At 44.3% G+C, this 22376-nt stretch overlaps 1 protein-coding gene across 1 annotated transcript in view; it reads left to right on the top strand.

Moving 5' to 3' along the window:
- LOC139401993 (transcription activator BRG1-like) overlaps nucleotides 1-3205 on the top strand; it is a 29630-nt gene extending 26425 nt beyond the window's left edge. Inside the window, exons 28-35 of the mRNA XM_071146032.1 lie at nucleotides 312-389; nucleotides 601-819; nucleotides 1024-1286; nucleotides 1547-1655; nucleotides 1732-1833; nucleotides 2226-2382; nucleotides 2563-2714; nucleotides 2867-3205. Coding sequence (XP_071002133.1) covers nucleotides 312-389; nucleotides 601-819; nucleotides 1024-1286; nucleotides 1547-1655; nucleotides 1732-1833; nucleotides 2226-2382; nucleotides 2563-2714; nucleotides 2867-2902 — 1116 coding nt within the window. The 3' untranslated portion in view covers nucleotides 2903-3205. The remainder of the gene's footprint in view (nucleotides 1-311; nucleotides 390-600; nucleotides 820-1023; nucleotides 1287-1546; nucleotides 1656-1731; nucleotides 1834-2225; nucleotides 2383-2562; nucleotides 2715-2866) is intronic.
- Nucleotides 3206-22376: the final 19171 nt, after the last annotated feature.

Raw genomic sequence — 22376 nt, 5'->3', positions numbered from 1 at the left:
CAAACACAATGTGGATTGTATTTCATCTACACTTCTTTTGAATGCTAATAGTGTTTTAAAGACTTTACATGTTGTGTATATTGACCCATTCCTTGATGTTGTCACAGAGCTCTTCTTTACAGAGTGGTGGATTAGATAGTCTGGTCCCAGACCTGTTTGTTCTGTCTGACAATTCCTCTTGTCATTGGTCATATGGTCACAAACAGATCTGGAACCAGGCTAGAGTGGATAGAGCTTTAGCTTTGCTCATGTCCTCCTGTCCTGCTGTGTGTTGTGTCTGTCTGTCTATTGATGTGTGTTTGACCGCTCAGGAGGAGGACGAGGTGCCAGACGATGAGACGGTCAACCAGATGATCGCCAGGAGCGAGGAGGAGTTTGACCACTTCATGGTTAGTTAGTGTCTGTTGGTCATCGTGGTAATTTCTCTGGGTCAATGTATCAAGGGCCAATCCATAATCTAGACATACAATGATGCAGAATACTCTGTTCTTTTCTCTTCCTACTACCTTACACCTTCGTTTCCTCTTTCTCCTCTCCTCCCTCTACCTCTGTCTTCTCCTCTCTCCTGCCCCTTCTCCTGGTCTCTATCTCCCCCTCCAGCGTATGGACCTGGACAGGAGGCGTGAGGACGCTCGGAACCCCCGCCGTAAGCCCCGTCTGATGGAGGAGGACGAGCTGCCCACCTGGATCATGAAGGATGACGCAGAGGTGGAGAGACTCACCTGTGAGGAGGAAGAGGAGAAGATGTTTGGGAGGGGGTCCCGCCAGCGCAAGGAGGTGGACTACAGTGACTCACTCACCGAGAAGCAGTGGCTCAAGGTTAGAGGTCAAGGATCAGATTACACTCTGGGATTGGTGTATTCATTTGATGTTGTTTATTAAGTGACAAGGTGCTCATCATGTTTGCCTCCCTCTCTCTCTTGCTCTCTCGCTTTCCCTCTCTCTCTCTCTCTCTTTCTTTCTCCCTCCCTCCCTCCCTCTTTCTCTCTCTCTCTCCCCCTCCCTCTTTCTTTCTCCCTCCAGGCCATTGAGGAAGGCACGTTAGAGGAGATCGAGGAGGAGGTGCGTCACAAGAAGACCACCCGGAAGCGAAAGCGTGACCGCGATGACCTCCCTGGCCCCTCCTCTTCCTCCTCGGGGGGCAGGCGGAGCCGGGACAAGGACGAGGACGGGAAGAGACAGAAGAAGAGGGGACGCCCCCCCGCAGAGAAACTCTCCCCCAACCCCCCCGCTCTCACCAAGAAGATGAAGAAGATAGTGGACGCTGTTATTAAATACAAAGACAGGTAAGACCGGGGCTGGTGTTCTCTTCAGCTTGCTTTGCCATTTTGACTTACATGCTGGTTGGAGCTAGCCTGGGTACCAGTTTGTTTGTGCTGTCACGCCACTCCTTGTCATGCCAAACGTGTTTGGGACCAGGCTAGGTTGGATCAAGGTGCTTGCAACACCAGAGTTGTGAGACAGATTCCCATATGGGCCACAACATGCTGCGTAACATCGGTACTACGGGCACTAACATCAGTATCTCTGGTGATGTCTTTCACAGCAGTAATGGTCGTCAGCTGAGTGAGGTCTTCATCCAGCTGCCCTCGCGCAAAGAGCTGCCAGAGTACTACGAGCTCATCCGCAAGCCTGTCGACTTCAGGAAAATCAAGGTAAATTAACACACACACACACTCTCATTCCCCCTCTAATCTCTCTCTCCCGCTCTCCTGTCTGCCCCTCCTGTAGGAGAGGATCCGTAGCCACAGATACCGTAGTCTCGGAGACCTGGAGAGAGATGTGATGCTCCTCTTTCAGAACGCACAGACCTTCAACCTGGAGGGATCACTGGTGAGACACACACACGTTACACTGGAATGAGTACACAACAACACAAGAACATCGATGACAATAGATGTAACAGCAGATGAAATAAGTGAATGACTTTGTGTGTTTATCGACTTTAGCTCACATCGTCCAGTAACTTCATTAGAGATGCTGATTACAGGAGTTGGAACTGCTCTTCCTGTATTCCCTCTTGTTACTGTATAACAATGTATCAAAGGACCAGTCCTTTTTTTGATCTACTTTTTTATTTGAATGTTTTGAAGCAGGTTAAGGCTGAATAACAATAAGCAGTGGACCAAATAACAATACCATTGTTGGAACATGTCCAACTGCGTCTGTGCATGAGCCTAAAATAGCCACATCGGTCTATCGTCTGGTTGCTGCCTCGTTCCCAGATCTACGAGGACTCCATCGTGCTCCAGTCGGTGTTCACCAGTCTGAGACAGAAGATCGAGAAGGAGGAGGACAGCGAGGGAGAGGACAGTGAGGAAGAGGAGGAGGACCTGGACGAAGGCTCCGAGTCAGAGTGTGAGTCATCACTGAAGAAAGGAAGTAAGGAACGAAGAAGCACAGGAAGGAAGAAGGAAAAAATATATATATTGAGAAAAATAAAGAATGAATGAAAGAGAGAGAAAGAACGATTAAACCAGCCACCTCTGTGACCTTGCAATAAACTGTGTTGTGTTGATCCTGTGGTGTGTGTGTGTGTGTGTGTGTGTGTCCATCCTCTAGCCCGCTCAGTGAAGGTGAAGATCCGTCTGGGACGGAGAGAGAAGAGTAGTGACCGGGGGAAGGGTAGGAGACGTCTGGGACGCACCCGAGCCAAACCTGTAGTCAGCGACGACGACACTGAAGAGGAGCAGGAGGAGGTGAGGGGAGAGGAGGTGTGTGTGTGTTTGCACCTTCCATCTTTGATGTTTTGTTTTATAATCCCTCTGCAAAAATGTGTTGCACATATTGTGCATGGCACCCAGAAATATCCCCCCCCTCTCTCTCTCTTTATGTTTCTGTCTCTCTCCTGTTCCACCTCTCACAGGAACGCTCCCCCAGTGGCACAGATGAAGAATCCTAAATGGAAACTAGCTACTTACTCCAACTCTACTTCCATTATTACCAGGTTTTGTTCAACTCCATTTCATATCTACTTGGGACTGGGGGATTTCACTTAATATTGATGCCAACTCTCTCCCTGTTATGTACATTAGCACAGCTTTCATAACAACTACTGGACCTGAAGCACTGCTTAGGTGTGGAAAATAGACTAATTCTGCCTCATACTGTTAGTCGATCTAAACAACCTTGTTAATGTAATATGTGTCAATTACTAAAAGTGTTATTTATTATGTCTGGTGTATTTTGGGGGGTAAGTTGAGGCCATATAGAGCGCCTTCAGTAAGTATGCATACCGCTTGGCTTATTCCACATTTAGTTGTGTTACAGCCTGAATTCAAAAATATTTATATATTTTTTGACACCCATCTACACAGAATACCCCATAATGACAAAGTGAAAACATGTTTTTAGAAATGTTTGCAAATCTATTGAAAATGAAATATCTAATTTACATGACTTGAATCAATACTTTGTAGAAACATCTTTGTCAGTGATTACAGCTGTGAGTCTTTCTGGGTAAGTCTCTAAGATCTTTACACACCTGGATTGTGCCACATTTGCCTTTTATTCTTTTCAAAATTCTTCAAGCTCTGTCAAAGTGGTTGTTGGTCATTGCGAGACAACCGTTTTCAGGTCTTGCCATAGATTTTCAAGTAGATGTATGTCAAAACTGTAACTCGGCCACTCAGGAACATTCACTGTCTTCTTGGTAAGTAACTCCAGTGTATATTTGGCCATGTGTTTTAGGTTATTGTCCTGCTGAAAGGTGAATTCATCTCCCAGTATTTGGTGGAAGGCAGACTGAACCAGGTTTTCCTCTAGGATTTTGACTGTTCTTAGCTGCATTGTTTCTTTTCTATCCAGAAAAACTACCCCAGTCCTTAACAATTACATTATGTAGAGTGGTACTTGGTAATGGATTTGCCTCCAAAAACATTGCATTGCTTTTCCACATTTTTTTGTAGTATTACTTTAGTGCCTTGTTGCAAACGGGATTTAATTTTATTCTGTACAGGCTTCCTTCTTTTCACTCTGTCATTTAGGTTAGTATTGTGGAGTAACTACAGTGTTGTTGATCCATCCTCAGTTTTCTATCACAGCCATTAAACTCTGTAACTGTTTTAAAATCACCATTGGCATCATGGTGAAATCCCTGAGCAGTTTCCTTCCTCTCCGGCAACTGAGCTAGGAAGGACGCCTGTGTCTTTGTATCGACTGGGTGTATTGATACACCATCCAAAGTGGTATTAATAACTTCCCCATGCTAAAGGGGATATTCAAAGTCTGCTTTTTTATTTTATTTTTACCCATCTACAAATAGGTGCCCTTCTTTGCTAGGCATTGAAAAACCTCCCTGGTCTTTGTGGTTGAATCTGTGTTTGAAATTCACTGCTCGACTGAGGGACCTCACAATTATCTGAATGTGTGGGGTACAGAGAGGGGGTAGTTATTCAAAAATCATGTTAAACCCTATTATTGAACACAGAGTGAGTCCATGCAACTTATTATGTGACTTGTTAAGCACATTTTACTCCTGAACGTATGTATGCTAGCCATAACAAAGGGGTTGAATATTTATAGACTCAAGACAATTCAGCTTTTAATTTCTTATTAATAAAACATTTATAATCCACTTTGACATTATGGGGTATTGTGTGTAGATCAGTGACACAAAATCAATTTTAAATTCAGGCTGTCACAACCAAATGTGGAAAAAATCAAGGGGCGTGAATTCTTTCTGAAGACACTGTAGGTGTGTGTTAATCGTCTATTTTGACAGAGGCCTTCTGTTAGAATTGCCACCGTTTCTTTCTGTGGTGGTTCTAGGAATCTGTGTACATTTGAGCAAGGCTCCGTCCTAAACTGACTTGAGTTGAAATGGAATTGACCCCAAGCTAAAACTGACATACAGTACCTGTCCATGTATTATACCATAACTCGCCCAGTAACTGCACCAGAGCTGCTGCTTACAGTAGTTATTACTATACTATTACAATACACTCTGTTATTACTGATGATTGTATAACGATTAATTAAGGGGCAAATCCTAACTTCCATTTAGGTCAAATTTTCACTTAGTCTCACTTAGGCCTGGATTCAATCCAGAAGCGTGGATGATCCTCGTTATAGCGCACTTGACATTTAAAGGTAATTCCCGATTGAGCCTACATAGGCAGCATTTACCGTGAATGCGGTCTCTGCCAACACGGAAATGTTGCCTTTCAAAGGTGCATAGCCGGAAAGGGCCAATCGAATGAAATGTATCCCAAAGTCTCCCATTGACGTCAATGCTGACCACGTGAAAATTATATTTAAATGGGAGTTAAGTTTGCCCCTAAGTATTAATAATACATTTAAGTTATGTAGCAGTACGTGAAATTTCAAATGCTTCTATTTGGATGTTGTGCTGCTTTCCTAGCGTAGCTAAACAAAATGTCAGACTGTTTGAATCTACTTTTTTGCACATTTTCTTCCATGTTTGTTGTTTTTAAGATGACGGACCAGAGGGACAGTAGTTCTTCTCTGTATTCATGTACGGCTCATGGCGGTACGGTGTTAGATATCTATGGTTATGTCATTCTAGAGATGCATGTATACACTGAGTGTACAAAACATTAGGACCACCTTCCTAATATTGGGTTGCGTCTCCTGTTGCCCTCAGAACAGTTTCAATTCGTTGGGGCATGGACTCTATAAGGTGTTGAATGCATTCTACAGGGATGCTAGCCCTTGTTGACTCCAATGCTTCCCACAGTTGTGTCAAGTTGGCTGGATGTCCTGTGGATGGTGGACCATTCTTGATACATATGGGAAACTGTTGAGCGTGAAAAACCCAGCAGCGTTGCAGTTCTTGACACACTCAAACCGGTGCACCTGGCACTTACTACCATACCCCGTTCAAAGGCACTTAAATATTTTGTCTTGTCCATTCACACTCTGAATGGCACACACACACAATCTATGTCTCAATTGTCTGAAGGCTTAAAAGTCCTTCTTTAACCTGTCTCCTCCCCTTCATCTACACTGATTGGAGTGGATTTAATAAGTGACATCAACAAGAGATCATAGCTTTCACCTTGATGCACCTGGTCAGTCTGTCATAGATAGAGCATGTGCTCTTAATGTTGTGTATACTCAATGTATGTGTGTAGAATACAATCCAATGTACTGTATTTTCTTTCACATGACAAAGTTAATGTTATGAGTAGGTCTGAGCGTTTTGTGCAATTATGTGACATGCCTGGATTTGAACCTTTTATTTAAAGCTTTTTCATCAAACTGTCCTCTTTTACTTTCATGTCATATAGGTCAGGGCCATCCTACGTCAATTGCTTCGATTTTTGGTGTAATTATCATTTGTAGAAAAGGTTTTAGATACAAGATAAATGATTGCGCAAAACACAGGGCCCTAGAAGAGTTATCAACCGAAGCGGCAGTATTCGACTCCCTCATTCGATGTTGGGGAGCTCTGTATCGTGTTGTCATTCACTGGATCTTCAAGACTACAATACACTACAGTAAGGAAACCATTAAGATATATAGGCTGCAGTATTCATATTCAATTTCTTGTAAAGAAACGTGATGATTTCAATTTGATTTCAGATCTACAGGTAATTGTGCTTAGTGCATGATGGTGTAATGGCAGATCTTGTCCACAGTGAGGCGATCTCACTCAAACCTTCCAAGCAGCCTTTCCCAGCTGAACTGAGGTGTGTTCTTATCTTATTAGTAGACTAGATAGGTCAGATAGATCTTTTGTTAATGCCTTTTTATTTCTTCTGTGATCCTTCTTCCGTCTCAGTCTGAGTGAATGAGTGTGTGTGTGTGTGTGTGTGTGTGTGTGTGTGTGTGTGTGTGTGTGTGTGTGTGTGTGTGTGTGTGTGTGTGTGTGTGTGTGTGTGTGTGTGTGTGTGTGTGTGTGTGTGTGTGTGTGTGTGTGTTAGTGGGCTATTTTGACAGAGGGTGTATGACTTGGAAGGGTTTCTCTCTGACAGAGAAACAGTGATGCGAAGAACACTTCTTGACAGGTCAACCTCAACCAAAAACACATTTTATGTTATTCCACAGACACAAACTCTCATCATCAAGAGGTTGCAAGAGGTCCATTTAAGGTCAGGTGACTCAGGTCAATTAATTCATGTCTTTCTATCTAACCTGTTTAAACAACATGGAATACGCCAATCAGAACTGATGTTTATTTTTGAGGCACATTGGGTGGATTGGGGCACCAGGCAAAGGCCCGTCACCTCATTGGGAAAAAGCTAGTAGGGAGCAGCAGCCTTCTCAAATAGAACAGTTTAGGGCACTGGTTTATTTATTTTTTAGCTAGGATTTTTAGCCCATAGATGTTGTTGTAATGTTTGAGTCACTCAAATATCACATGAATAAACATTAGACATGGCAAAATGTATATAATTGCAAAAAGAATTAGCTTTAAACTGCTAAATGTTCTCTCTGCCAACAAGAGGGGTGTGAACAGTTTGAAATAGACGTGCAGCGTGCGTACGGTGGGCGGGATGTTCCCCCAATGGGACCTGAGTGAAAACGTTTGGGAACCACTGATTTAGGGGGTTAGAAATCAATTCCGATGCCACCGTGATGTAGACTAGAATAGCATTCTGGAGATATTTGGGCATTTATACCAATAGAAGGGGGACGCAAACTCTTTTTTTGTTGAATGTTAAATGAAGCAGCCAATAGAAGAGCGGACGCGTGATGGCGGTAGGCTATAACAGTTATTTATTCAGACCCATAACCATTCAATCTTCGTGAAGAGAAAACCTTCTGAATCTAATTCTAGTTCTATATTATACAAGGATGTCATAGGAATGATGAAGATAAGGACATCCAAACTTATTTCCTTTAACTGTTGAAAGCGAGAAAGGAATGAAGCAACATTGGAGCGAGAAAGAGGGGGTAGGCTAATAACATTAGGGGAAATATTATGAAAGGAATGAAGCAACATTGGAGTGAGAAAGAGGGGGTAGGCTAATAACATTAGGGGAAATATTATGAAAGGAATTGACACGTCAGTTTACTATTATTATAGGCCCTATTATATTTCAACATTTAAATCCAATTTGCTAGCCTATACTTGTAACTTTGTAGGCCGCATGTGCTGCACCAGAATCACATGTTCTCTTATGCTTTATCATGGTTTGAACGATATGTATAATTCCAGTCCGTATTATACACTACAGTAATACAGTTCACACTCAAAAATGAGTCTATTGGAGCTAATTTCAGGTATTTACCCAAGAGAGCATATTGCTAGCTACATCTATGGGCGTTTATGTTTTTTCTGTTGTGCGAAGCCTTTGTACATCATATACAGTGCTTTCCCGAATGTATTCAGACCCCTTGACTTTTTCCACATTTTGTTGCTTTACAGCCTCATTCTAAAATTGATTACATTATTTTGTTCTCATCAATCTACACACAATACCCCATAATGACAAAGCAAAAACAGGTTTAGACATTTTTGCAATTCTATTGAAAATGAAATACAGAAATACACTGCTCCAAAAAATAAAGGGAACACTAAAATAACATCCTAGATCTGAATGAATGAAATATTCTTAAATACTTTCTTCTTTACATAGTTGAATGTGCTGACAACAAAATCACACAAAAATTATCTATGGAAATCAAATTTATCAACCCATGGAGGTCGGGATTTGGAGTGACACAATTAAAGTGGAAAACCACACTACAGGCTGATCCAACTTGGATGTAATGTCCTTAAAACAAGTCAAAATGATGCTCAGTAGTGTGTGTGGCCTCCACGTGCCTGTATGACCTCCCTACAATGCCTGGGCATGCTCCTGATGAGGTGGCGGATGGTCTCCTGAGGTATCTCCTCCCAGACCTGGACTAAAGCATCCGCCAACTCCTGGACAGTCTGTGGTGTTGGTGGATGGAGCGAGACATGATGTCCCAGATGTGCTCAATTGGATTCAGGTCTGGGGAACGGGCAGGCCAGTCCATAGCATCAATGCCTTCCTCTTGCAGGAACTGCTGACACACTCCAGCTACATGAGGTCTAGCATTGTCTTGCATTAGGAGGAACCCAGGGCCAACCGCACCAGCATATGGTCTCACAAGGGGTCTGAGGATCTCATCTCGGTGCCTAATGGCAGTCAGGCTACCTCTGGCGAGCACATGGAGGGCTGTGCGGCCCCCCCAAAGAAATGCCACCCCACACCATGACTGACCCACCGCCAAACCGATCATGCTGGAGGATGTTGCAGGCAGCAGAACGTTCTCCACGGCGTCTCCAGACTCTGTCACGTCTGTCACGTGCTCAGTGTGAACCTGCTTTCATCTGTGAAGAGCACAGGGCACCAGTGGCGAATTTGCCAATCTTGGGCTGTAAGCACAACCCCCACCTGTGGACGTCGGGCCCTCATACCACCCTAATAGAGTCTGTTTCTGACCATTTGAGCAGACACATGCACATTTGTGGCCTGCTGGAGGTCATTTTGTAGGGCTCTGGCAGTGCTCCTCCTGCTCCTCCTTGCACAAAGGCGAAGGTAGCGGTCCTGCTGCTGGGTTGTTGCCCTCCTACGGCCTCCTCCACGTCTCCTGATGTACTGGCCTGTCTCCTGGTAGCGCCTCCATGCTCTGGACACTACGCCGACAGACACAGTAAACCTTCTTGCCACAGCTTGCGTTGATGTGCCATCCTGGATGGGTTGCACTACCTGAGCCACTTGTGTGGGTTGTAGACTCCGTCTCATGCTACCACTAGTGAAAGCACCGCCAGCATTCAAAAGTGACCAAAACATCAGCCAGGAAGCATAGGAACTGAGAAGTGGTCTGTGGTTGCCATCTGCAGAACCACTCCTTTATTGGGGGGTGTCTTGCTAATTGCCTATAATTTCCACCTGTTGTCTATTCCATTTGCACAACAGCATGTGAAATTTATTGTCAATCAGTGTTGCTTCCTAAGTGGGCAGTTTGATGTCACAGAAGTGTGATTGACTTGGAGTTACATTGTGTTGTTTAAGTGTTCCCTTTATTTTTTTGAGCAGTGTATATGATTGGAGTACACCTGTGGTAAATTCAATTGATTCAATTGACACCTGTCTCTATAAGATCCCACAGTTTACCGTGCATGTCAGAGCAAAAATGACCTGGTCTGATTAAACCAAGATTGAACTCTTTGGCCTGAATTCCAAACGTCACGTCTGGAGGAAACCTGGCACCATCCCTACGGTGAAGCATGGTGGTGGCAGCATTATGTTGTGGGGATGTTTTTCAAGGGCAGGGATTGGGAGACAAGTCAGGATCGAGGGAAAGATGAACGGAGAAAAGTACAGAGAGATCCTTGATGAAAACCTGTTCCAGAGCGCTCAGGACCTCAGACTGGGGCGAAGGTTCACCTTCCAACAGGACAATGACCCTAAGCATACAGCCAAGACAACTCAGGAGTGGCTTCGGGACAAGTCTCTGAATGTCCTTGAGTGGCCCATCCAGAGCCTGGACTTGAACCCGATGAAACATCTCTGGAGAGACCTGATAATAGCTATGCAGCAACGCTCTCCATCCAACCTGACAGAGCTTGAGAGGATCTGCAGAGAATGGGAGAAACTACCCAAATAGACGTGTGCCAAGCTTGTAGCGTCATACCCAAGAAGACTCAAGGCTGTAATTGCTGCTGAAAGTGCTTCAACAAAGTACTGAGTAAAGGGTCTGAATACTTTTGTAAATGTGATATTTCTGTTTAAATGTTTAATAAACTAGCAAAAAAATGTTTTAACTGTTTTTGCTTTGTCATTATGGGGTATTGTGTGTAGAATGATGAGGGTGGAAACAACTATTTAATCAATTTTAGAATAAGGCTGTAACCTAACAAATGTGGTTAAGGTCAAGGGGTCTGATTACTTTCAGAAGGCACCGTGTATATATCTCACACACACACACCAGTCAAAAGTTTGGACACACCTACTAATTCAAGGGATTGTCTTTATTTGTACTATTTTCTACATTGTAGAATAATAAGTGAATACATCAAAACGATGAAATAACACATATGGAATCATGTAGTAACCAAAAACGTGTTAAACTAAATATGTTATATTCGATTCTTCAAAGTAGGCACCCTTTGCCTTGATGACAGATTTGCACACTCTTGGCATTCTCTCAACCAACAAAAAAAGAGATATCTAGCTTAAAGGAAAAATCCACCCAAAACCACTCATTCATTTAATTTACAGTGTTAAATAACACTAATATGTGAGATCAATATTTTTGGTAAACAAATGTTTCATTTTGGCATTATAATAAGGTTGGTAGCAACTGCAAAATCCATAATGCAGTGCTCTCTCTATTGGCTGACTGGCTAGTTAGCTAGCAAACGTAGCTACACACAATAATACCAAAGACAATTTCAGCATGTAAAGTAGCTAGTTAGTGCAGTTTGTTTAGGTGAGTTTGCAGCTATCAATTTAGGAGTCTAAAATCTCACCATGTTCAACCTGCAGATCGATGTCCCACAGAGTGGAGTCTGACATTCGCAACGGCAGATATACTTTTGAGGAGATGGGAAACGTTGCCCATGTTACGTCAATGGGACGCGCTCTCCTTCGAGGAGTGAATAGGAGTCTATTGGGCGCTAGCTCAAAAACCCAACATTAGCACGAATTTCGTCAACAAGAAGTACAACATTACATATATTTTCCAAGATGTGAGAATAATAGGCAAGTTTCTCGACACCGAACCTTGAGAAGGGATTGCGTGATGATTAGCTTACCAACCGCGTAACACAGCATGACAACGTGAACGCGATTGGTCGACAGTCTGCTGGTTTGGGGCGTTAATTGGATTCATTTATCCTCTCTATAATATCTCTGGCAATGGCACCATGCAATGCACCCTGGACTAGAGGCAGAATTTGACAAATGTACTAGACACTGTTAAATTACACATTTTTCGAGGTAGGAATATCACAAAAATATGATCAATGGCTCATTTGAGAGAAGACATCCTCCCGAGTTATGACATCGGCCAGTATTGAAATTTGACATGTATGATAGACGTTTCTGCCGATGTTAAAGTCTTCTTCCTGTTCACTTCCAGTGAAGCGAGAGACTTTATCTCAGTGTTACGTCATACCGTCCGGATTTCTGCCTGCTTGAACGCTTATAACTCAGATACACATGAAAACATGAAACGACGAAGGAAATTGATAGAACATCACTCAGAGATGCACAAAAACAATATAATATAAAGCATCAGTGAACCTTTCCTTTAAACTGATGATGAGTTATGGTATGGAGCCTATATTTTTGTTTCTGGTTGATGTTAAGCCACAACATTAGGTCAAAGTTCAACCTTAACTTAATTAAAAACACATTTCATGTTCGTCCACAACATGACAAGGGGTCCAAGACATTACTCACTGTCTGACTGATATAAACAACCTGGATTACACCAATCAGAACTGATGTTTATTTTTGTGGAGCATTGACAGTAGGCACAGGACAGAGAACGGTCAGTGTAGTGTGCAGTCTTTCTAGGGGGGCGAGTTGATGGCAATAGAGTGTGTGTGTGTTTTGACAGGAGCCCCAATGTTTGACTTGGAAGGGTTTCTCACTCTGGAGCCATGCTTCGAGGAACACTTCCTGACTTCTAGGAACCCCTTGTCTGGACCTCTGGAGGAACTCGCACACACACATCCAGAGCAAGTCTCAGCCAGCTGTTCACATCTGTCAAGGGGGAGGGGCGGCACGTTCATGTTCTCCCAGTTGGAGGAAGGATGGGGAGTGGGAAAGCCATGTGCATAGCTAACTCAAAGCCATGTACATAGAAAGGGTCCTAAACGTGAGTAGAACAGGTAGGGTAAACACTACCTAACTTGGAACACAAGTTGTTGTTTTGAATGTAGAGTCCTTAGGATTGCTATCTAAAGGTCACATGAAAAAGGTTATATGAAGTCAATCAATAGCCTCTGAGAAAATATGTTTTGCACTCGCACACACCAACAGGGCCAGACAAGATTAAAGCCGTCCTGTCCGTTACGAGGGATGGGGAGAGGTCCCATTTTCACAGGCCACATGAGTCTGTGTGTGAGTGCTAGTGTGTGTATGGACACAATGGTCATCACCCCTCTTGCTGTCCAAAGTATGAAGCACTTCTCAGAGTCAGAGGTCTTAAACGTTAGGCCCTAATTGGAGCAGAGTGTAGCCCTCTTCCTCCCACCCTATCCTAGCACTGGAGATGCTGTATACAGAGTACAGGGCCGTGGTGTCAGCTTCCAGTCCAACCGGCACATGGCACACTGGCTGCATCTATCAATCTATCAATGACACACACACACACACACACACACAATGTTACTTGATTGAAACCTACTGCACTGAAAACCCTGTGTTGTTAGATAATGTGATATAGGATATTGCTGGAGTGTTGCCCAGGCAGGATGTTTGGTTCCCACAAATGCTCCATGTTGCACTTTCTGTCTGAAAGCGAGATCAGTTGTCAGCCTCGGGGTTCGTTTAAGTTCAAGACTCCATTGTGTTTTATAGGAGTCAATGATTCAAATCAAACGTCATTTAAAGTGCATTTAAAATCACAACACGCGTTACAGAAGTAAAAGCAGATAGGAGCAGTGAAAGGGATGCATGAATGAACATAAAAAACACAAAGGATGTCGAAAACAATCCAATCCAAGGTGTGACAGTGGTGTGAACTACCTTGATTCAGCACCTGAGTGAGCCAACTCATCCAGCATGCAACAGTAGATAGGATGGAATGTGATGAAAATGAGTCATCGTTATCAACAAGAAGTGTAGGAAAGTAATCAATACTTCACAGTTTCTGTTGGGCAATCATTTTTGGTAACAGTAGTAGCCCTAACCCTACCTTCATGTCCACATCTTATTTTCACTGGCCAAGTGTGTATGGACACAATGGTCATCTCCACTCTTGCCGTGGCAGAGGATGAAGCACTTATCAGAGGCCTTGATAGTTAGACCTGAGATGGAGCAGAGTGTGGCCCTCCTCCCGCCCTATCCTATAGAGCTGGGCCTGAGAGTACAGCAGTGGAGGCTGCTGAGGGGAGGACTGCTCGTAATAGTGGCTGGAATGGAGTGGTATCAAATATATTCTGTAGTACCATTCCATGGACTCCATTCCAGCCATTATTATGAGCCATCCTCCCGTCAGCAGCCTCCACTGGAGTACAGGTCCGTGGTGTCAGCTTCCAGTCCAACCAGCACATCTGGCTGCATCTCTCTATCTGTCAAGGACACACAGCACATGGCCTGACTGGCTGCATCTCTCTATCTGTCAAGGACACACAGCACATGGCCTGACTGGCTGCATCTCTCTATCTGTCAAGGACACACACGCACAAAACATTCTACTGTTCAGCAGAAAACAAAATAATCACTCTCTAGGACCTACAGTGTAGACTACCACTACCCCTGTGTTTTTAGATAATGTGATACAGGATACGGCTTGAGCGTTGCTCAGTCAGGATGTTTGGTTCTTTAATGTTCTGATGTACTCTGTCTGAGAGAGACATATCCATTGTGATAGGAGCCACTGATTCATATATGTGACAGTGAACGCCTTGATTCAGCAACCAAATAATCCAGCATGCAACAGTAGATGTAATGGAAATGAGTCGTCATTATCAACATGAAGTGTAGGAATGTAATTAATACTTACAGTTTCTGTTGGGCAAGAATTTTCAGTAACAGTAGTAACACTAACCCTAGTTTCATGTCCACATCCCAGTTCAACCCTAACCCTAGCTTCATGTCCACATCCCAGTTCAACCCTAACCCTAGCTTCATGTCCACATCCTAGTTCATCCCTAACCCTAGCTTCATGTCCACATCCCAGTTCAACCCTAACCATAGCTTCATGTCCACATCCCAGTTCAACCCTAACCCTAGCTTCATGTCCACACCCCAGTTCAACCCTAACCCTAGCTTCATGTCCACATCCCAGTTCAACCCTAACCATAGCATCATCCCTAACCCTAGTTTCATGTCCACATCCCAGTTCAACAGTAACCCTAGCCTCAACACTAACCCTAGCTTCATGTCCACATCCCAGTGCAACCCTAACCCTAGCTTCATGTCCACATCCTAGGTAAACCCTAACCCTAGCCTCGACCCTAACACTAACCCTAGTTCAACACTAACCCTAGCTTCATGTCCACATCCTAGTTCAACCCTAACCCTAGCTTCATGTCCACATCCTAGGTAAACCCTAACCCTAGTTAAACCCTAACCCTAGCCTCAACCCTAACACTAACCCTAGCTTCATGTCCACATCCCAGTTCAACCCTAACCCTCAACCCTAACACTAACCCTAGATTCATGTCCACATCCCAGTTCAACACTAACCCTAGCTTCATGTCCACATCCCAGTTCAACACTAACCCTAGCTTCATGTCCACATCCCAGTTCAACCCTAACCCTAGCATCAACCCTAACCCTGCCCACATCCCAGTTCAACACTAACCCAAGCTTCATGTCCACATCCTAGTTCAACACTAACCCTAGCCTCAACCCTAACACTAACCCTAGTTCAACCCTAACCCTAGCATCAACCCTAACCCTGTCCACATCCTAGTTCAACCTTAACCCTAAGCTTCATGTCCACATCCTAGTTCAACACTAACCCTATATTCATGTCCACATCCTAATTCAAACCTAACCCTAGCCTCAACCCTAACACTAACCCTAGATTCATGTCCACATCCTAGTTCAACACTAACCCTAGCCTCAACCCTAACCCTAGCTTCATGTCCACATCCTAGTTCAACCCTAAACCTAGCCTCAACCCTAACACTAACCCTAGTTCAACCCTAACCCTAACCCTAGCCTCAACCCTAACACTAACCTTAGTTAAACCCTAACCCTAGCCTCAACCCTAACACTAACCCTAGCTTCATGTCCACATCCTAGTTCAACACTAACCCTAGCCTCAACCCTAACACTAACCCTAACCCTAGCCTCAACCCTAACCCTAACCCTAGCTTCATGTCCACATCCTAGTTCAACCCTAACCCTAGCCTCAACCCTAACACTAACCCTAGTTAAACCCTAACCCTAGCCTCAACCCTAACACTAACCCTAGCTTCATGTCCACATCCCGGTTCAACCCTAACCATAGATTCATGTACACATCCCAGTTCAAGCCTAACCGTAGCCTCAACACTAACCCTACAACATAGTTACTATGGATACCTTAACAGGAAGTGTCAGTCAGGGAGTTGACCCACATCCACTTCCTGCTCACCTATGTTCCTTCCAGTAGAAGTCAGAATATAATGTAGTTTACAATGACAGGAAGTCACAACTATCGTAAACCATGTTTAGTTTGATAACTTAAAGGAAGTCAAGGCCATAGAGTACATTGTATAGTGAACATTTCCACTTAATAAGTTACATATTTGACCACCCATATCTAAATTGGAATAGGATGGAAGATAGTTTATTGCCCATGAACAAAAGATGACAGGGATTTGCTCTGACAATGATTAACTCAGTACACAAGTATTTCTGTTACTACTATTTGTTCTTCTTCAGTCATGCCATGCTGTATGTAGGTAGGTAATTAACGTGCCTCTTTCTATGTCAGTCTGTCTACATATATGTGTAGGTAAGGAATTAACATACACTAATTCATACACTTGTCTCTGTCATGTTAGTCTTGTGTATTTATGTATGTATTTACACTACATGATCAAAGTATGTGGACACCTGCTCATCGAACGTCTCATTCCAAAATCATGGGCATTAATATGGAGTTTGTCCCCCCTTTGCTGCTATAACAGCCTCCACTCTTCTGGGAAAGCTTTCCACTAGATGTTGGAACATTGCTGCGGGGACTTGCTTCCATTCAGCCACAAGAGCATTAGTGAGGCCGGGCACTGATGTTGGGCGATTAGGCCTGGCTTGCAGTTGGCGTCCCAATTCATACGAAAGCTGTAGGATGGGGTTGAGGACAGGGCTCTGTGCAGGCCAGTCAAGTTATTCCACACCAATCTCGACAAACCATTTCTGTATGGACCTCGCTTTGTGCACGGGGGCATTGTCATGCTGAAACAGGAAAGGGCTTTCCCAAAACTTTTGCCATAAAGTTGGAAGCACAGAATCGTCTAGAATGTCATTGTATGCTGTAGCGTTAAGATTTTCCTTCACTGGAATTAAAGGGCCTAGCCCTAACCATGAAAAACAGCCCCAGACCATTATTCCTCCTCCACCAAACTTTACAGTTGGCACTATGCATTGGGGCAGGTAGCGTTCTCCTGGCATCCGCCAAACCCATATTCGTCCGTAAGACTGGCAGATGGTGAAGCGTGATTCATCACTCCAGAGAACGCGTTTCCACTGCTCCAGAGTCCAAATTTGGCGGGCTTTACACCACTCCAGTGGACACTTGGCATTGCGCATGGTGATCTTAGGCTTGTGTGTGGCTGCTCGGCCATGGAAACCCATTTCATGAAGCTCCAGACGAACAGTTCTTGTGCTGACGTTTCTTCCAGAGGCAGTATGGAACTCGGTAGTGAGTATTGCAACCGAGGACAGATGGTTTTTACACACTTCAGCACTCTGCAGTCCCGTTCTGTGAGCTTGTGTGGCCTACCACTTCGTTGCTGAGCCGTTGTTGCTGCTAGACATTACTATAACACTCCATTACTAATAACAGAACTTACAGCTGTCTGGGGCAGCTCTAGCAGGGCAACAAACTGACTTGTTGGAAAGGTGGCATCCTATGATGGTGCCACGTTGAAAGTCACTGAGCTCTTCAGTAAGGCCATTCTACTGCCAATGTTTGTCTATGAAGATTGCATGACTGTGTGCTTGATTTTATACACCTGTCAGCAACGGGTGTGGCTGAAATAGCAGAACCCACTAATTTGGAGGGGTGTCCACATACAATTATATATACAAAAGTATGTTTGTATGTACAGTATGTGTGCGTATGTGTATAAACAGATATTTATACACAGTTACACATACACTCGTCTCTGTTTTTCAACAACAGACGGGCCGCCCCTAGGTGGTAAAGGTAGGTAACAATACATCTGCCATGAGGATCCTCAACACGGGGACCCCTCAAAGGTGCATGCTTAGTCCCCTCCTGTACTCCATGTTCACCCACGACTGCATGGCCAAGCACGACTCCAACACCCTCATTAAGTTTGCGGACGACACAACGGTGGTAGGCCGGATCACTGACAATGATGAGACAGCCTATAGGGAGAAGGTTAGAGACCTAGCAGTGTTGTGCCAGGAAGACAACCTTTCCCTCAACTTGATCAAGACAAAGGAGTTGATTGTGGACTAATGGAAAAGGAGTGCAGAGCTCGCCCCCATTCTCATTGAAGGGGCTGTAGTGGAGCAGGTCTAGAGCTTCAAGTTCCTTGGTGTCCACATCACCAACAAACTATCATGACAGTCATGAAGAGGGCACGACAATGCCTATTCCCCCTCAGGAGACTGAAAAGATTTGGCATGGGTCCTCAGATCCTCAAAAATGTCTACAGCGGCACCATCGAGAGCATCTTGACTGGTTGCATCACCCACCGCCTGGTATGGCAACTGCTTGGCATCTGACTACATGGCGCTACAGAGGGTAGTGCGTAAGGCCCAGTACATCTGCTGAACAGTTAATCAAATGGCTACACGGACTATTTGCATTGGCTGGGCTTTTTTTACGCTGCTGCAACTCGCTGTTTGTTATTTATGCAGAGTCACTTTACCCCTACCTACATGTATATATTACCTCAATTACCTTGACTAACCTGTACCCCCGCACATTGACTTGGTACTGGTACCCCTTGTATATAGCCTCGTTATTGATGTTTTATTGTGTTACTTTCTTAAACGTTCATTAAGTAAACATTTTCAAAACTGCATTGTTGGTTAAGGGCTTGCAAGTAAGCAATTCACTAAGGTTGTATTCGGCGCATGTGACAAAACATTTTATATGATTTTATGTAAATCCGTCTGTGTTTGTAGGTATAGAAGGAGGAGCATGTCAGTCTTTCAACGTACAGTATGTTGGATGTTGCAGGAGGAGCTACACATGAGAAGAGTAAAATAGGTTAAGATTATGGCTGAGCTCTGTTGGCAACCCACTACTATATCTATGGTGATATACAGTTATTAAAACACTACTATATCTATGGTGATATACAGTTATTAAACCACTACTATATCTATGGTGATATACAGTTATTAAACCACTACTATATCTATGGTGATATACAGTTATTAAACCACTACTATATCTATGGTGATATACAGTTATTAAACCACTACTATATCTATGGTGATATACAGTTATTAAAACAGTACTATATCTATGGTGATATACAGTTATTAAAACAGTACTATATCTATGGTGATATACAGTTATTAAACCACTACTATGGTACCAAAACATTTTGGTACCATTTTCCAGAGTATGTGGTGAATTAGTACAAAACTCTAAACTGGTAATACTTGTTACGCAGCCAGTCTTATATTTCAAAAACGTTAATTGTTCATTCATTTTGTTTGTAGACGTATATATATAAAAACTGTAACACTGTAACACACACTCGGCCCTTTGTTCCGGTCCCTGAAGGTGTGTGTGTGCATATGTTGAGTCATTATGGGCTTTCTGAAATATGTAATCCAGCAGCCATTTCAGCATTACAGGAAGGAATACCAGCCTGCTACCTTAACTACCAGGAATACCAGCCTGATACCTTAACTACCAGGAATACCAGCCTGATACCTTAACTACCAGGAATACCAGCCTGATACCTTAACTACCAGGAATACCAGCCTGCTACCTTAACTACCAGGAATACCAGCCTGATACCTTAACTACCAGGAATACCAGCCTGATACCTTAACTACCAGGAATACCAGCCTGCTACCTTAACTACCAGGAATACCAGCCTGATACCAGGAGTACCAGCCTGCTACCTTAACTACCAGGAATACCAGCCTGATACCAGGAGTACCAGCCTGCTACCTTAACTACCAGGAATACCAGCCTGCTACCTTAACTACCAGGAGTACCACCCTTCTACCTTAACTACCAGGAATACCAGCCTGATACCTTCACTACCAGGAGTACCAGCCTGATACCTTAACTACCAGGAATACCAGCCTGATACCTTCACTACCAGGAGTACCAGCCTGATACCTTAACTACCAGGAATACCAGCCTGATACCTTCACTACCAGGAGTACCAGCCTTCTACCTTCACTACCAGGAGTACCAGCCTGATACCTTAACTACCAGGAATACCAGCCTGATACCTTCACTACCAGGAGTACCAGCCTGATACCTTAACTACCAGGAATACCAGCCTGATACCTTCACTACCAGGAGTACCAGCCTGATACCTTAACTACCAGGAATACCAGCCTGATACCTTCACTACCAGGAGTACCAGCCTGATACCTTCACTACCAGGAGTACCAGCCTGATACCTTAACTACCAGGAATACCAGCCTGATACCTTCACTACCAGGAGTACCAGCCTGATACCTTAACTACCAGGAATACCAGCCTACCAGGAATACCAGCCTGATACCTTCACTACTACCAGGATACCTTAACTACCAGGAATACCAGCCTGATACCTTCACTACCAGGAGTACCAGGAATACCCAGCCTGATACCTTAACTACCAGGAATACCAGCCTGATACCTTCACTACCAGGAGTACCAGCCTGATACCTTAACTACCAAGAATACCAGCCTGATACCTTCACTACCAGGAGTACCAGCCTGCTACCTTAACTACCAGGAGTACCAGCCTGATACCTTAACTACCAGGAGTACCAGCCTGATACCTTAACTACCAGGAATACCAGCCTGATACCTTCACTACCAGGAGTACCAGCCTGCTACCTTAACTACCAGGAGTACCAGCCTGATGCCTTAACTACCAGGAATACCAGCCTGATACCTTCACTACCAGGAGTACCAGCCTGCTACCTTAACTACCAGGAATACCAGCCTGCTACCTTAACTACCAGGAGTACCAGCCTTCTACCTTAACTACCAGGAGTACCAGCCTTCTACCTTAACTACCAGGAGTACCAGCCTGCTACCTTAACTACCAGGAGTACCAGCCTGATACCTTAACTACCAGGAGTACCAGCCTGCTGCCTTAACTACCAGGAGTACCAGCCTGCTACCTTAACTACCAGGAGTACCACCCTGATACCAGGGTACCAGCCTGAATCATTCACTACCAGGAGTACCAGCCTTCTACCTTGAGTACCAGCCTTCTACCTTCACTACCAGGAGTACCAGCCTTCTACCGTCACTACCAGGAGTACCAGCCTTCTACCTTCACTACCAGGAGTACCAGCCTTCTACTTTGAGTACCAGCCTTCTACCTTCACTACCAGGAATACCAGCCTTCTACCTTGAGTACCAGCCTTCTACCTTCACTACCAGGAGTACCAGCCTTCTACCGTCACTACCAGGAGTACCAGCCTTCTACCTTCACTACCAGGAGTACCAGCCTTCTACTTTGAGTACCAGCCTTCTACCTTCACTACCAGGAATACCAGCCTTCTACCTTGAGTACCAGCCTTCTACCTTCACTACCAGGAGTACCAGCCTTCTACCTTCACCACCAGTAGTACCAGCCTTCTACCTTCACTACCAGGAGTACCAGCCTTCCACCTTCACTACCAGGAGTACCAGCCTTCTACCTTCACCACCAGTAGTACCAGCCTTCTACCTTCACTACCAGGAGTACCAGCCTTCCTCCTTCACTACCAGGAGTACCAGCCTTCTACCTTCACTACCAGGAATACCAGCCCTCTACTTTGAGTACCAGCCTTCTACCTTCACTACCAGGAGTACCAGCCTTCTACCTTCACTACCAGGAATACCAGCCTTCTACCTTCACTACCAGGTGTACCAGCCTTCTACCTTCACTACCAGGAGTACCAGCTTTCTACCGTCACTACCAGGAATACCATTCTGCTACCCTGCCTCAACTAGTAACTTACTAGCCCCTCCCCCCATCGAAAACACACACATCACCCAATTGAAATACTTCCTCTGATTATTAACTATCCTACCCCATCCACACACACAGACAGGCAGATACACACCTCTCAAGCAGCTAACAGGGGCCGACCAGAAGTGAACTGTACATTTCCCCTCTTGGAGGATGAATAAAGTAGTATCTTATCTTATAACTGATAACTAACTAACCCCTCCTACTGAAACACAAACACACATATCACCCCATGGAAAGATTTCCTCTATTCTATAAATGTTAACAAGGCTTCCCCCTCTTACACGCACGCACACACACACACACACTCTCTTCATTCCAATGGGCTTGCTCACAGACGACCTCTCGGTCTTTCCTTTATCCACTAGGGGTGTGTGGGACATGTCCTCTTGACATGTCATGTTTTTTGTGTTTGAATTCC

This window comes from Oncorhynchus clarkii, unplaced genomic scaffold (assembly GCF_045791955.1).
Source record: "Oncorhynchus clarkii lewisi isolate Uvic-CL-2024 unplaced genomic scaffold, UVic_Ocla_1.0 unplaced_contig_4448_pilon_pilon, whole genome shotgun sequence".
NCBI lineage: Eukaryota > Metazoa > Chordata > Actinopteri > Salmoniformes > Salmonidae > Oncorhynchus > Oncorhynchus clarkii.
Note: the sequence above shows the minus strand (reverse complement) of the source record. Positions and strands in the feature narration are given on the sequence as shown.